The sequence below is a fragment of the Pipistrellus hanaki genome, assembly GCF_964339955.1.
Source record: "Pipistrellus hanaki genome assembly, chromosome: 4".
In the NCBI taxonomy this organism is placed as follows: Eukaryota; Metazoa; Chordata; class Mammalia; order Chiroptera; family Vespertilionidae; genus Pipistrellus; species Pipistrellus hanaki.
In genome coordinates, this window is record NC_140506.1 from 82,766 (window position 1) to 100,010 (window position 17,245).

The 17,245-nt window shown below is 50.4% G+C and overlaps 1 protein-coding gene across 2 annotated transcripts in view; it reads right to left on the reverse strand.

Moving 5' to 3' along the window:
* RAB3C (RAB3C, member RAS oncogene family) overlaps window positions 1-16,949 on the reverse strand; it is a 35,308-nt gene extending 18,359 nt beyond the window's left edge. The window contains exons 1-2 of one of the 2 annotated variants that reach the window (XM_084880655.1): window positions 16,698-16,949; window positions 6,820-7,047 (exon numbers count right to left, since the gene is read on the reverse strand). In XM_084880655.1, the coding sequence (XP_084736781.1) occupies window positions 6,820-7,047; window positions 16,698-16,715 (246 nt within the window). In that variant the 5' untranslated portion in view covers window positions 16,716-16,949. Of the gene's footprint in view, window positions 1-6,819; window positions 7,048-15,899; window positions 16,346-16,697 lie in introns of those variants that run through there. The other variant, XM_084880654.1, reaches the window with a different exon arrangement.
* Between the last annotated feature and the right edge of the window lie 296 nt (window positions 16,950-17,245).

The following is a 17,245-nucleotide window of genomic DNA, read 5'->3' on the forward strand; positions in this document are numbered from 1 at the left end:
TGGGAACAGGGTCTTTGCCGGTGGAGCAAACTGAGTTCACATGGAGGAGGTGGCCCTGATCCTCTGACATAGCCCTTTAAGGAGAGAAAACAGACACAGCCCCACGGGGGCCACGTGACGGCTGAGGCAGAGTCCGATGGTGCAGCCACAAGCCAAGGACACAGTGACCCAGCCTGGAGCCAGTTCTGCCTGCACCTGACAGAACCAACCCTGCCGATACCTTAACAAAGGTTTGTAGCTTCAGAACCATGAGTCAACCAATGTCTGCAGCTTTAAGGCACCCAGCTGAGACTTCATTAGGCAGCCCTAGGACCCTGGACCCGCTCTGCAATCTTTATGATGAGGGCAAGAGCAATATAAACGTCACATCTTCCCACATACCCACTCACTGCTTGTAATTTGTGAAGTAGGTTAACATAGTTTCCATGTGTGAATCCATGTAGGTATTCTAAAATGTTTTAATATATTCCATTTATGTAAAAGAAATTCTGGTCAGAAAAGGTGAGGTGATTGATATATCTTATTGTTTTAAGACCCTGGCCAGTATGGGTCAATTAGACACGCATGGTCCCATACAGCCAAAGACTGCCAGTTCAATTCTGGTCAGGGCACATGCCCGGGTGTGGGCTTGATCTCCGGGGAGGGGGTGGGAGGGTGGTGATGCAGGAAGTAGCCGATTGGTGTTGTGCTCTAACATTGATGATTCTCTCTCCCTCTTCCTTCCTCTCTCTCTAAAAATTAATAAAAAATAAAGAAGCAGATCTTCCCATCTTAGCACATATGTGCAGATGTTAGAGCAACACTGCAGCCTGTGGCAGAGGGACACGCTCTCCCTCGGGGCCCCCAGAGGCTGAGCCGCTGCCACAGGAAACCCTGCACCTGGCCATGAGGCGAGGTCTCCACCAGCACCTGCAGAACGCTGCCTGCACTCGGCACTTCTCTGATACGGGGTTCCTTCCCCAAAGCTGCGTTTACTTTCTTCATTTCCATAAAGAGGCAGGCACAGAGCAGCGTGGACTAGTCTTTAAAAATAGGGAGGGAAGCAGGATGCTTAAATATTTTATGCTTTCCTGGCGACCATTTATTTTGGGAATGAAATAAAAACGTTTTCCCTTACCTCAGGCAGTTAATCTTCTGAGAAAACATTCGCAGTTATTTCTGGAGGGTTGATTTAGAGTGGGTTTTATTTTCTGCTTATTCTCCTATATTTCATTTTTCATTTTCTTCAAAGGACTTTTATCTTTTGTACTGTTTCTTTTTGCCCTGGCTGGTGTGGCTTAGATGGTTGGGCATCGTCCAGTGCACCAAAAAGCCACCAGGTCAATCGATTCCCGGTCAGGGCACATGCCTGGGGTTTCTGGCTCTATCCCCAGTAGGGGGCGTGCAGTAGGCAGCCAACGGTTGTTTCTCTCTCACATCAATGTGTGTGTCTCTCTCCCATCCTCTCTAAAATTAATAAAGATAAATAAATCAATAAAGCTTATAATGTTCCCTTTAGAAAGAAAAGGAGGAACAGAGGGAGGAGGAAGTGGAGACGGTGTTTGAGCAGGAGAGGGACAGAGAGCCCCTGGCGAGTGCTACTGCAGACATCGGGCTGGAATGCAGAGCTCCAGCTGCCACGGGTGTGGTGCTGGGCATCGAGAGGCTCCTAGGAAGCCATGCTGTGGGCTGAGCTGGCAGGGGGAGAGGGTGAGCCGCACAGGAGAGAGGGCAGCCTTCCTCAGTGCAGAGGGTGGGGCCGCCTGTGCTGTCCGTGTCGGCAGGTAGTCTGCAGGACAAGCACACAGCCTACGTGGCAGTGACCGTAGGGGCCAGAAAGCACATGAAGTGGGCCGTGACCAGCAGCTGAAGGTTCACAGGGGTCAGAGGAAATAACCAGGCGCACCCACGGTGCCGAGTGCAGACTCCAGGGTGTCTGCGGGTGTGGGACTGGGTCACGAGGGAAATGCATTCGTTCTGAGGGCTGTGGTCACAGAGCCTTCAAGCCCCATGAGGACAATGACAGCCTCATGCTCAATAAAGCACCCTCGCTATCCTTTGGTACAGGTTTGAATAGTGACTACATGTGTGTCAGATGCAGTGTGTAAATCTATACGCATGTGACATACGTGAAGGCCCAGGGAAGTCTCATGACACTGGTGAAGCAGGAGAGCGCCTGGTTTGACTTCCATCAAATGGAACGTCGCTGTCACCTCCACAATGAAAACGGGCGCCTCGCTGCCCCGGCTGCCCCTTCACGGCCGTGTGTCCCGTGGCGCCACTAACTTCATGCTGGGCCCAAGTGAAGTCCCCACTGCTGTGCTGGCCAGAGACAGCGCTCCTGAGCTTCCGCTCCGTTCCCAAACATCACCTCAGCAGCTTCCTTTTCCCTGAATGTGACTTTCTAACTAGTATATATTGTCTAAATACACACCCATTCCTGATAAATGGCACATCAATTTATTTATTTTTTGACAAATACATTAGCTACACATTTAAGTGCACATAACATTCTACTAGCTAAGCTTGGAGGATAGAAAACTCTGCAGTAAAAAGGGACACACCTCTATGTGGGGATGTACTGACATTGTAAGCAACCCGACTCCCTCGTTACTGTGCTGCACACGCTTTGTGTTTTTAAGTGTCACCCATCAGGAACTGTCTTCATGCTCTAACACGTGACTATTTAGTGGAAACCGGCAGGTTTGCTTGTCCATGGTGCTCTGTCCTTGAAAAGGTCACTGTTTGGTTAGGGTGAGTCTAGACTGATCCCCCCAGTCCAAGAGCGCCTGCATCCATCAGAACACAACCTCATGGTACGAAGAGGAGAGAGTGACTCACTTATGGCTAAAGAACAAGATGGCCAGTTCCTCACACTAATCCAATCAGGGGCAAATGGGTTTATCTGACCTGTTTCTCCAGGGATTTCATAGGTGAGCAGAGTAGAGAAAATCTAATTCAAAACATTAGGAAAAAAATACAAATGCCCATTTTGGGATCTCACCTCAACATGTTAGCATCACTAGGCTGTGTCCTGGGTGGGCAAAGAGTCCACCCTGTTACTTACAAATTTGTTCCCAGAGAAGTATTGATAAGAGTCCTCTTCTCTTGCCCATTTGAGAAGAAGAGCAGCCCTAAGAATTAAACTGCGTTTGTGTGTTGTGGGGTAGAGGGTTGGGATGAGGAGGGAGGATGAGAATGAGAAACAAAACAAAGAAAAGAGAGACACAAACAGCCATAGAACTCACAGTTGTCAGAGGAGTAACTGCTAAAACTTCTGTTAATTAGCCCTAAAAAAGAGACCAGTCAGGACACCTGCCGATGGTTACTCACTGCAGTTTGTGTCTGCCGGGCACTGTGTGCACATACACACACGCACGGTGTACATGCAAAGACAGCCAGGCCAGCACCATAGTTCTCCTTGCCTCACACGGTCATCGGCCTGGTTTCCTAGACCTTCCGTGTCTAGATAGAAACCCCAGTGAATGAGTGCTGAGGGCTAAGTCCTTCAGCAGAACTACCAGGCCTGCCACCTGTAGGATGGAAGACACCTGTGCAATGTGCTCAGTTCCAGCGACAGTCACCAATCACCTGCGACCTGCTGATCACCTCCTAGTCCAGAGGAGAGGCCCAAACTCACCGGCCCTTATGGGGTTCCAGATGGGCTGCAGAGGGGAACCAGTCCCTGGTGACCTGACAGAGGCTGGCAGGTCCTGCTTCCTCCCTTTCCCTGGCCTTGTCCTGAGGACTTCTTTAACCTTTTTTTAAAATATACTTTAGAGAGGGATGACAGACTGAAACATCAATGATGAGAGAGAATCACTGATCGGCTGCCTCTTGCACATCCCCTGTTGGGGATCGAGCCTGCAACCCGGGCATGTGCCCTGACCTGGAATCAAACCGTGACCTCTCAGTGCATGAGAGGATGCCCATCCAACTGAGCCTCACCGTCCAGACCCCACTCACCCCTTCTTCCTTCATTGATGGAGCTCCTCGGGTCCCTCTACCTCTTCCCTTTGGCATTTCCTCCCACAACCTGCCACGTCCCAGCCACTTCCCTCCTTCCCTCATCCCGACGGGGTGATTCTTGCAGCCCCAAGAGGCACACGTGATGCTGAATCACAGGCAGCATGAGAACTGAAAACTGGAAAATCTAATTTGTAGTGTCAGCAATGCTGGTAACATCTCTATAGTCCTGGCCAGCCACCAACTCTGCCCATACCCTTGGGCCTCTGCCTGCCACAGGCTGGGGTCCGAGATTCCTGCAGCCATGTGTGCCCTATGGGCAGGTGTGGGTCCTACAGCTGGTGTGGGTCTTACAGCCGGTGTGGGCCCTGCAGCCAGTGTGGGCTCAGGTATTTCTCAAGTGAGGTTGGCCCACTCACTCTGAGTTCTTGGTGAGGATGGGTTACTAGTGAAGATGACACTGCTGACAGGTTTTCCTCGAGAAACCTCATGAATAACAGTTTCCTTGAAACTCATGGGAAGGGCTAACTCATATTCTTAGGGGCATTGTTTCAATATTTCCAAACCGACGATGGGGAAGAGAATCACTGTTTACCTTATTAACCCTAAGGCTTCTGGGCCTCCCTGACCAGCGCTGGGGGGTCCATGGGCGGTGGTGACTGAGCACAGGCTGCTAGTGTCCCATTCTGGCTCTGCCTGCGACCGGAGGGATACAGCTGGGATTCATGTCCCTCAGCTTCCCTCTATGAAATGGGAACAGCATGTAATGCTGAATAACAGGTTGCTGTTGAACCGGGCAACTGGTCCAGCCCAACGTGACATTTGCTTGATGGGAAGCTCTGGCTGCCACCCTAGCACTGGTTCTACACGGCTGATCTGCTGAGCCTGCACGTGACGAAGTCACAGATACCAGACCTCCATGGGGCCGGGCGTTCAGCCTCAGGCGCTAGCTCACGGAGGACGACAGCACTCACAGGCTGTGCCCAGGGCTCCATCCAGGCTGGGCACTCCACCCCCAGGGCTCCTGGCCCTTCGACTTCCCGACGCAGCTGCCTTTTTAACTGAGTTTTAACTGCTCTTCCCACACTCACTCTGGTGGTTGCTTTAACAGAGTTAAGTCTAGTCACCAGCCACACTGTGCCCACGAGGGTACAATACGCAGCCCGTAAAATTCAAGGCATGGCGACCAGGAGGAGGAGAGCGGGCGCTGCTCCTGTGTTACACACCCTCCTGTGGAGGAAGCTGAGCTCTGCTCAGGGGGACACTTACAGAGGAGCCAGGAAAGCAGTGCGTGGAGGTTCCAGCGTCATCCACCCTCGTGGTGCTGTGCTCTTGATAACCAAGGACACGGTTGACACCAGTGTTGACTTCATTGCTCTCGTCCCCCAGGAAACTCGCTCTGGTGTCTGCAATGCCCCAGAATACACAAGAGCGGCAGCAGTGACGTGAACCGAGAAGGTGATGAACGGGAGCAGGAAGGCTTTCAGGAGCCAGGTCACACGTGGGTGGCTAAGGAGGGCCCTCAGGAGGCCCTGAATGCCTGGAAGCTGGGGAATCAGGATGTTCAGCCCTGCGTCCACCAGGAGCCCAATCAGGCACTTGTGTGTATGTTTTCTCCTGGGAGCAATTTGCCTAAATTTGCAAACGGAAATGTGGCAGGTTGACCAGCGGTCCGTCTGACCAGCTATTCAATAATTACCAGTTACATACAAGCGGGACCTGCCGCCTGTCTGTTGAAATCTTAGGTTCCCAGGTATGGGTAAGGGGAGGGTCCACTAGCAGGTGATGGAAGTCCTGTCCTTGAAGACCTCCATGCTATGAAACCCATGTGATTCCTACACGGAGGCCTTCCCATGGCCTCAGGGTGCAGGACACCCCCACTCAGTGCTGCTGGTGATGCCTATGGCTGTTTTTAGGGCCCAAGTAAAGTCTAATTCTTTTCTCTCTCCACGTTGTCTTCAGAAATTGTTCTTCTATTTCATTATTTCATAAAAATTGGAATGCAAGTTGCATTGGCTATAATGTTATCAAATTGTGAAGGCTGGATGCAGATTATAAGGTTAATTAAGACAACAACCATCAATTGTCATCTACATCAAAGTGTTTTCCCTGACAAAGCAAGACTCTTATTTCCCACAAATCAGTGCTCTCCTGGGAAGTGGTAGGTGTAACAGGATGAGTTGTGAGAAGCTGAGTCAGAGAGTAGCCTTGGGGCGTGAGCTGATAATGTGTGATCTGGAGTTGAACCCAGGGTCATGATGAGGAGGGGATAGTGGACCTTCAGTACATGGAGAGGTGGAAGCTGAGCTCACAAGTCATTGATGCACCGGAACTATGTAAACACTTTCCCGCCTGTCAGACTTTACCTCCTCGCTCGCTTATGCGGATAAAAATAGGAGAAGCCCTGCTAATTACAGTGAGAGGAGCCCAGGAAATGTTATTAGAAACAGGGATCTGTCTGGACAACACAAGAAGTAACTAGTCACCTCGGTATCCACATGCAGGGTTCCTGCAGCACAGGAGCTGAGAGCACACACTGCCTCATCTCCTTCACGCCGGAATTCCCAAAGAACTCCCCTATTTTCTCTGCCATGCAGTCTCTTCTTAAGAACAGGCAGACTCCTGACACCGCCACAGGAGCTCCTGCCACAGGCCGTCTCCCTCTGCTCCTGACCTCCCAGGGATTGGCTTGGGATCCGTGAGTCCAACACAATGTGTGGGTGGCAGCTGTCTGCTGACCTGTCGGCCTGACCACCCTTAAGTAACACCAGAGCCTCAATTTTAAAACTCCCTCTTCCTCACGAGCTGCCGGCCCAGGACCAGAGCCCACATGTGCCACACCCAGGACCGAGCACGCTCAGCACAGCCACTTACCCAGATCTGAAGCTTGATTCTCTTCTCATTCTTGAACACGGTCTTCACTTTGAAGTCGATGCCCACGGTGCTGACGAAGGCAGACGTGAAGGAGTCGTCGGCATAGCGGAACAGGAAGGAGGTCTTGCCCACGCTGCTGTTGCCGATGATGAGCAGCTTGAACATGTAATCAAAGTTTTGGTCCGAGGAGTCTTTCTGGCCAGACCGGGCGTCCTGGGTGGTGGCCATCTGTGGGGGAACAAGGAGAGGTCAGCCCACCATGGACGGCAGCAGCTCCCGCTCACATGGGTGGTGAGCAGATGTCAGGCCCTGGGGGCGGGCAGTGGCTCTGTCCCTGAGGCGTGTCCATGGCCCTCGGTGCCCTGCAAGGTGGGGCAGGCCCACAGCCGCCCCTCTGCGCTGGCGCTGGTCCCGCTCGGCACTCAGCCAACCCGAGCACCAAGGGGACACCCATGGGCAACATGAGAAGCAAAGATGTAAGGGCGGCTGGGCATGTGGGCTCCGCTCCCACCGCCCCCAATCCTCCCCGGAGAAGGCAGCACCACGGTGCTGCTTCCCGAGGACCAATGACTAGAGGCTCCAGCCTCCTGGGCAAGCACACCCCGGCGTCTGTGTCCTCTATTCCTGTTGTGTTACAACAGCGGCAGAATACACGGCAGCTCTCCCAAATTGAGAACAATGACATGGCAAGCACATACGGTTCACACAACGTGCCGGGAGCCATCATTCCTTTACCCTCACGACTGCGCAGGGGGCGGGGCCTCGTTGTCCCAGCATTAAAAGGAGGGCTGGAGGCTCAGCAACATGGAGCAGAGAATGCTCTGTGTTAATCACACGTGCCTCTCAGAGGCTGTGACTTCTCTTTCTTTTTAATGATCGTCCTAACATCCCTGGAAACCAAGCAGCCTTCCTTCCGGTGCCATCAGGCTCACACTGAAGAGGCATGTGGAACACGGAGTCACTTAGTCTTCCTGCCCCTTTTCTGATGCCACGAATTCTCCAGTGATCACTACTGGTCACCGGCGCCATTTATAATGTCAGTGAAATGGAATGAAATAAGCATCCAAGGCCTCCGCCACACATCACAGGCGCCCATGGTCACTGCACTGGACAGGCAGGCACCAGCACAGTCCTCAGGACAGAGTCCTCAGGGCAGAGCAAGGCCACACCGTCCTTTCCATTTCCCACAGAATCGGATCAACATTACAGCTTCCGGGGGAGGGGGGACAAAGAGAGGGGCCAGCGGACAGGGGGCAGACACTAGAAACAGAACCGAGTGCTCAGCCTCTCCCACACCAAGGTTGTTGTGGTCAGGTGTACGATGTGCGTGTGCCTGTGCATGTGCGTGTGTGTGTGTGTGTGTGCCTGTGCCTGTGCATGTGTGTGTGCTTACAGACATCTGAGGGCCACAGAGAAAGGGAGATGGTGAGATAACATATTCCCTTTCGACAAACACTGCCAGTAGGAGATCTCAATTGTGTGTGTGAGAACAAGGACAAAGGAAAGCCAGTCGACATATAGCATGCTGGTTGCACTCACACTCGCTTCCTAAGTAACCACGCAGAGGTCTCCAGTCACTACGACGTGCACAGCGTTGGCCAGAGGGAAGGCTTGGCCACTAAAGGGCAGGTGCCCCCACTTCCCTTTCTGACTCAGGGCAAACCCAGGACTTAACCCTGACGTCTGGCGAGCCAGGGGGTGTGGCTCTGAGGCCCCTGGTGCCCAGACCTCCTGGGGGCTGATGCCAGGCACATTCCTGCCAATGTCCTCCCAGCAGGGAACTCTCACCTCATGCAGCTGCTCAGCCAGCCTGCCAGTGCCTTTTGGGGAGCCTGTCACCATCTCTATGGAAACCAGCCCAGATCTTGGTTCTGGGTTGGCCACGTGCAGTCAGGCACAGTGAGAACAGACACCCCAGGGCAGCTCTCCAGGGACAGGAACTGCGCTGTTCATCCTGCGCTGCTAATGCTCTGTGCTGGGAGCAGGGAGGAGGGTGGCACAGAGGGAGGGTGGGCACAGAGGGCTGGGGTGAGAGAGGCAGAGCTGCGGGGATGGGGACCCCGAGCCTCTGAAGGGTTAATGAGAGGAGTTTGCTAACCACTATTCTGGAAGATTTTTTTTTTTTTAAATATATTTTATTGATTTTGTACAGAGAGGAAGGGAGAGAGATAGAGAGCCAGAAACATCGATGAGAGAGAGTCATCGATCAGCTGCCTCTTGCACACCCCCTACTGGGGATATGCCCGCAACCAAGGTACATGCCCTTGACCGGAATCGAACCCGGGACCCTTCAGTCCCCAAGCCGACGCTCTATCCATTGAGCCAAACCAGTCCCGGCAGATTTTTTGTTATTATTTCCTCGTTTATATCCCCAATAAGACTTACAGAGAGCCAAGAAGCTGTGCATGGGAATGCACGCGTGTTATTAAACTTTGAAATAAGGTAAATCCTGGCTCAGAGGGTGGACAGAGGCTGGCGCCTTGCTGAGGACAGAGACGAGGCCAACACGGCCCCAAAGCATCACCTGCTCCTGCTGGGTGGTCCCAGCGGCGAGGCTCACACAGACATCTCTCCGGGGTCGAAGCCCCACGTGTGGTTGGCACAGGGGAAAGTGTGCCGCTATGTCCTAACACACGTGACTGATTGTAAAGATTCCTGAAAGGCTCAGTACTTTTCACATAAATTGTCACACACACAGGTCTCCCCCATCCTGGCCCATCCTTGGGCAATTTATTTTTAATAGAAATGTTAATCTTTATATTGACCCTATTACATTTTCTTTTGTTTGCTTTTATCTGTGATTTAATTCAGATCTGATCATTTTATGTCCTTTCATAAAAAATAGTTATCCATTCCATATTTGTGTCATTTATAAGTTTGATCAATAAGAATTTAATGTATTCATTGAAGACCCTGATCAAAATGCAAATCAGATAGAAGACAAAACAATGACTTTATTATGGTGTTGAATGTGTACATCCATGCATGCGACCTCTACAGTGGAGGTCTTCTCTGAGGAATTGGCCATCTTGGCACAAATCCTTCACCCTGGGCGCTGAGCTTTGCAAAAGGTCTGCACACTGGATGCCTGCTGCCCAGACAAGCTGAGTTCTGGAAACTCTCCCCCACCCCACCCCCACCGGGGAGAGGCTGGGCCCACTGAGGGCTCGGCTGTGATGTGACCCCTTGTAACTCCCTGTCAGACATGAGCAGGTCCACCCAGTAAGAAGAAGGCACTGTGTCCTTCCTTTAAAAAAAAAAATTAATTTCAGAGAGGAAGGAAGAAGAAGAGAGGAACATCCATGAAGAAAAGAATCATTGATTGGCTGCCTCCTGCACACCTACTATTGGGGACTGAGTCTGTAACCAGGGCATGTGCCCTTGACTAGAATCAAACCCGGGACCCTTTAGTCCACAGGCTGATGCTCTATCTGCTGAGTCATACCAGCTAGGGCAGACAGCATGTCCTCAGAGCAGAGCGGGGTCCTGCTCAGCCAGCTGTGGAAGGTGGCCTTGACCTTCTCCATCAGTCATTTTGAAAATAACACAGCTGTACTCTGCTTCCCATGCACCATGAGAAAGCACTGGAGCTGCAGTGCTGCCTCCAACTGGAACCGAGAGATGAAGAATGTCTCTCGCAAGAGTCCCTTCCAGATAACAAGTAAGAAGGAGACCTAATGGACACACCCAGCTATTCATATTCATATAAGGAAAACCTCCCTCAAAAACACCTAGTGAAATACTCTAAAATTCCCACTGAGGGGAAACCAAATTTTAATATTAGTATATGTGTTTCCCAAGAAATAGTCATCGTTCAATATTTAAAAAATATTAAATGTTATTTTTAAATATTTAAGCTCTCAAAAAATGTCTCCAGAGATTTGCTATAAAGATTCCATCTAGGATTTGACTTTGGGTGGTAAACTCATACAAATATATTAAGAGTATGAATATTCAAGCTACACACTGGCAGAAAATATTTTAAATATACTTAAAGAACTAATTTCAAAATTATAAAGCTCTCCTGCCACTAAACAATAAAAAGACAGCCTGACACAGACAAAAGGCTGAACAGATATGTCAGAAAGGGAGACATACTGATGGCCAGGAAACAGATGGAAATATGCAAAGCGTCACTCGTCATCAAGAAAATGCAAATTCATGTCACAGGGGGACACCACAGAGCACCATGAGGGGGCTGACATTAGAAAGGCCACTGACACTGCCAACACTGTCGAGGCTGTGGGGCCACTGGAATGTTCACATTGCTGGTGGGAAGGTCAAACGGGAAGGTCAAACAGGAAGGTTAAGATACTACACAGGGCTCCAGGTTTCACTGTTCTTTATACTGTTGAACATGCACTTACCTTTGACACCAGCAATTCCACTTCTAGGCATTTACCCAAGTTATATGTAAATCTCGTGTTATAGAAAGACCAATGCAATAATGTTTACAATCTTCTTCGTAATAGCTTCAAATGGGAAATTACCTCAAGTCCATTGATGGAATGGATTGAAAGAGTATGGCAGATTGATACAACTGTATAATACGCATCAATGGACTGTAGTGAATTATTGATAAATGCAACAATATTGGATCCTCGAGACTCTACTCTGAGCAAAATAAGCTGGACTTGAGAGTGCCTGCTGTATGTTGTACAGTATTTTGATATTGCATATTTTATAGAACTACTTAAAGTTCTACAATAGAACTGATTTAAGTGAAAAAAGTTAAGACTATTGTGTTAGTGGATTAGCTGGAAAAAGAACATGAATGAAGAAAGTGTGGGGGTTGGTTGGAGATGTCCTATATATTTAGAGTGGTGTATAGTACAAAGGTATATCCATTTACCAAAGTTCATCAAAGTGCTCACGAAAGATTTTTGCATTTCAATGTATATGAATATCTCAAAAAAATATAAGTGAACAAATGAGAAATGCTGAAGGTCTATGTCATTCAAAATGAATCTTAACGGTGTGATCTTCACAGTTACAGCGTCCTTGGCAGTAAACAGTGACCCACTACAATGGTACCTCTAGCACAGAGTGGGGAACATTCCTTCTGCCAAGGGCCAATCAGATATTTATAACATCATTCACAGGCCATAGAGAATTGTCAACTTAAAATTAGCTGCTATAGCTGGTCAAACATTTAATTAACTCACCCCTAATGTCTTGGCAGGGCCAGACAAAATGAGTTCACGGGCCTCATATGGCCTGCCTGCCAGACATTCCCCACCCCTGCTCTAGAACCTTGGAACCCAGTTAGCGAATGAAAAGGGGGAAATGTTTAACCCCCACAGCATTTATTTCAGGTGGCACAACTGAAATAACACAGCTGTTGATAAACAGTAAGCTGAGTGTCCTTGGTGTCAGAACAATCACAGGAAAACCCATCCCTGAGCATGAAAATATCGTTCCTTCCTGGAATATGATGGTGAGGAAAGGAATTTCTAGTTCCAGAATACACTTAAAATGGCAGGGAAGTTGTGGTTACGCATGTAATGAACCCGCACCTTCTTGGACTGAAACGCGGGACTGGAAAGTCATTTTCACACCATAGAGGCTAACCCCCCTTTCCATACTCACAGCGGAAAGGTGGGCACTTAAGAAATTTGCTCAAATGGAGGAGGACCATTTCTCCAATGTCAACCAGGTTTTTCTCCATTTCTGTAAGAGATGGGAACTAAATTTCCATTTCTTATAAAGATAAAGGGATCATCATTGAAGCTAGACAGGGTCAGAAGTTCAACAGTAATGAACTGCAAGAGTGCTATGTCCTTTTCATGGTCAAATGAAACAACGACTGTTTCTATACAGCATGACTATGTTTAATAGCGAGTATGGCTTTTCACCTCAACTTCATCTTCAGCCTGCATCTGTATTCTTTCTTCAATCCTTCTCATTTTTAGCCAAACAACCTCTTTTATTTTTATTTTGTCTTGACACCCTGCTTTATACATTGGGTAGATGTTTTCCTTTGAAATTTGCCAAATAGTCAGAAGGCTCTGCATTGATGAGATGACCTAAAAAGCTTGTGGATAACAAAACTGAACACTAAGCCTTTAATGACAGACGATGGATCCATCCCACTTGGTCCTGTGAGAGAGTAAGCAAACCTGCAGGAAATTAAAATCAGGAAGCAAAAGCCAGCCGTTTTATAACACTAGCCCTTCTGAAATGTTTGGTTTACTTCATACGTGTTTGTTTTATAAACAGAACATAGAGACAATTCTTCCTTCCAAACCGAACGAAGGGATTAATTTACATCAATAGAGCCCTCACTCTGCACAATCCTCTTCCGCATCTTCTTGGGGAGCCCAAAACCACAAGGAAGAGCCTGGGCTCTCTAGACAGAGCTCTGGCAGAGTCTCGAACCCACCATGTTGGGAAAGTTCTTCATTCTTAATAAGCTGCAGTATTGTGGCTGTAATGAGAAATGGTGACCTCTAAGACTGTTTTATATTTTTATACACACACACACACACACACACACACCCCGAGATCTGAATGCAAGGCACAGTGGTGCTTGGTGCAGACAGAGCTCTCAATGAACTAGAATTTGTTCGGTCGGCTCCTGAGTCAAATGACAGTTTGTCCATCAGTCTTTGCCTCGTGAGCACTGCTCCTGCCCAGGTCACTCGGCCTCCGGACTGGTGCAGGCACTGAAGCAGCAGGCACACACTGACCATCTCCTGCACTGGCATGCGAGCCCATCACTTGGAACACTTAACCAGTGCAACTCCTGGTTATTTAGTTATGAAGGAAATACAGGTGCCAAGTATTATCACTGTACATTATTTTAATAGTCACTATAAAAACAATTATTATCCATCACTTTGTATCAACTCAAAGAGCAATAGTTTAAAAAAATATATGCCTATGTCAAAAACAACTACCTTGAACAGAACACCTTTAAAAGACCTTCTATAATTTTCCAAGGCTTCTTTTATTTAAGAAAATAAACAAGTAAAATAGGAAATCAAGAATTAAAGAGCTCATTTTGTTCCACATCAATAAACAAACTAAATCTTTTTAACTGCTGAAAAGAATCTTAAGATAATGTAATCATCGGATGAAATTTTGCTTGTTACTCATATTCCAGAAACCTAAGTAAAAATTGGGACGTATATTTAAAATAAGGATGTAGTTTATTCAGTTTTAAAAGAAAAGAAAAAGAAATGTCAACTATTTATCTCATTGCATTTTCATATAGTAAAGTCTCCCAGAATAGGATTGTGCTTCAGAAGTATGGGTGCTGAGATGTTATTGGCACTTAAGAAATATAATGCATGTTTATAGGTTTTATTTTTCTTATCATTATGTTTGAAAACCTGATTATAATGTTTTGGCCACCCAAAACAACAATTTACTTGTTCAATTGAATCAATGAATGTGCTTTAAATAAATATATTACAGAAAATTAGATTTTTTTATTTCTTAAAATGTCCATATTATTCATGATAGTTTTGGGGCATTTAATTTTTTAAATCTCAGAAATCTAGTCCAATGAATAAAGTATATCATAAATTTGAAAATAATTGCATTCCTGAACAAATTTATTTCATCACCTATTTTTATATTAATTCTTCATTTCAGTGCCTACTATATAGTTATATGAAATAATTTAAAACATTTCCTAAGGCATTAATTTCATTCAATTTTGTAACATTTTAGTGACCCTCTAAAGATTCTAAGCAACTCTTGTACAAAATAAAAATCAAGATGCAGTGTGTTTTCATAATTTATTTTGACTTCAGTGCATATAGGGGGTTGACTTAACTACTACCCATCTACCTGCAAACTCCATTGTCAATGTTTACTTCTAATCAAATACAACTAATTGAGCCAGTTAGCTCCTGGCAGGATTGCCAGCAAGGGCAGATTATCATAAGCCAATACATCCTAATTGCCACCGCCTGTCCCTTTATTGTCTGTCCAGATTGTTTTCACATCAGTTCATAATGAAAAGCCAAGTCACAAGCAGAGTGACAGGAAACACACAATGGGGCGCGGGTCCTCTGGAAGAAATCAGGTTTCCAGTAACTCACAAGGCAACTGGAGGGCTTCCATCACATAGCCCTTCAACAAAGAGATCCTACAGACTGGATTTTTCATTAACAACCCAATCACTGTCTACCTTAATGCACATGGCCTACAAAATGGATGAAAGGCAAACAGAGGCATATGCTCAACGCCCTTGATTCATGAAGAGTATCAGTGGAAAACGTTTAAGCAGGAATTACGGTCAAGTATTTATACTATTGGATGTGGCAGCAGAGGTGGGTCCTCGGAGAGACACCAGTGGCAAATGGAGAGCCCCACTCTCCTGCAACCCCACCCCCGGGCCTTTCTGCTGTGCGCGGCGGGGAAACAGGCCGATGCCCTGTTCACCTTTCACCATCTTCACTTGAAAATAAATGTAATCGCGATGCTCAGGCCCTGCGGCCAGGGAAGCGACCCCAGGGGGAGGGACCGGGCCCAGCGCTGGGGGGAAGCAGGGGCTTGGGGGCAGGAGGGAACCTCTGGGGTCAGAGGTGAAGGGCAGGGCTGAACCTGCCCAGTCAAAGGTGAACCTGCCGGGGTCAGAGGTGAAGGGCAGGGATGAGCCAGCCTGGGTAAGAGGGCAAGAGCCTCTCGGGTGCGCCAAGCCCTACGCGCCCTTCCCCAACCCGCACCCCCCTCCCCCGCCCCCGTGCTGGGAGGCTGTGCGGGCCCTGACGGAGGGCGGGCCGCGGACCAGCACACGCCGCCCCTCCTCCTTCCCGCTCCCCGAGGCGCTCGGCCGTCCCGACCCCAGGACCGCTGGGCGCCCGCTGGTCCGACGCCCGTGCGCGCCCCGCGGCCACAGGCCCGAGGAGACGGTGACAAGCCCCGCGCCCCGAGCTGCGGCTCCCGGCTCCCGGCTCCCGGCTCCCGGCTCCTGGCTCCCGGCTCCCGGCTTCCGGGCGCGCTCGGGTCCCTGCGGAGCCCCAGCCCGCACAGCCCGCGGCGCGGGGACCGTGTGTCCGCGCACCGAGTCGCCTGGCCGAGCACCCCCGGTCAGTCCCTCCGAGGCCGCCCGCTCCGCCCAGACCCACCTGCACCGGAGCTTCGTGCCTCATTGTTCTCGGTCCTCGCTCGCGGGGACGACGGCGCTGGCCGGGCACGCGCTCCCCGCTCCGCTCCGGGTCCGCCGACCCGCCCGAGATCAGCACCGGCGCTGTCCCCTCCTGAGCGCATGCGCACTCCCGCCCGGCGCGCGCGCTCCTGGGAGTTGTAGTCCGAGCCCGGGATGTGTCCTGGAGCCTGCGAGCCTGGAACTATGACTCCGGGTGATTCAGCGGCCAGACCGCCGCCGCCCCCGGCCGCTAGGCCCGTTACTTCTACAGGGACCGGGCTCAGCCCGGCCGCCCGTCCTCCACCTCCACCCAACCCCCGTGCAGGCGACCGTGACCTCAGCTCGGCTCACAGCAGGCTTCTGGTTCCACTGTATTCCCGATAGGAGCGCTACCCGGTGCTGAAGACCAACAGCAACACCCAGGACCGCTGGACGCCCGCGCGGGTCCCACTCTCCGCCCTGCACCTGCCGCCCCAACCCAGAAAATTTATTCCACAGACAAGGGGGCTGGTGTCATACTGTCACCCCAAAACGCGGAGAGGACGACGGGCAGCACTCACAAGAGCAAAGTGGGTGCCCGCACAATCGCGCGCACACACACCCGCTCACACGGACACACCCTCACACGGATGCGCGTGCACACATAGGCACACGCGCGCGCGCACTGTCACATGCATGCACGCGACGCTCAGGCGTACATACACACACACACACACACACACACACACACACACCGGTCCGAAGGCGCTGCCCGCGGAACCCCGGGGCCCTCGCTCACCTTCCCGTACAGCTCCATGGCGGGCGCGGCCGCTCCGGGTCAGGCTCCTGCACCCGGAGGCGCCGTCTCTGCAGGAGGCGCACACACTGCAGCACAAAGACGGGGAGGGAGGATGACGGAGGGAGAAGGGACGTGAGCGCCCGGCTGACGCGGACAGAAGGCTGTTCCCTGGGAGGCGCGGGCCGTCCAGGCGCCACCAGAGGACGAACGGGCTCGCAGGACCCGCGCCGGGGCCACCGAGCGGGCAGCCCTGCCCACCCCGGCGGGCTGCTCACCAAGGCCGGCCCCACAAAGGGAGCAGCACAGCGCGCATCGCTGGAGCCAGAGCCGGCACTGGAGGGCAGCCCGGCTTCATCACATGCAGCCACTCTCCCGCCGCTCGCATGGCTTCACTATTGCAGCCACCTTCCCTCTGGGTTGGCTAACATGTGTGGCCGTCCATGTTCCCTGCACCGCCCACAGGCAGGACTGTCCCATACGGTGGTGTCGCTGAGGTCCGAGGGGATTGCTATTGGAGGCGGGTGGGAAGGAAGGAACTTGATGTAGTC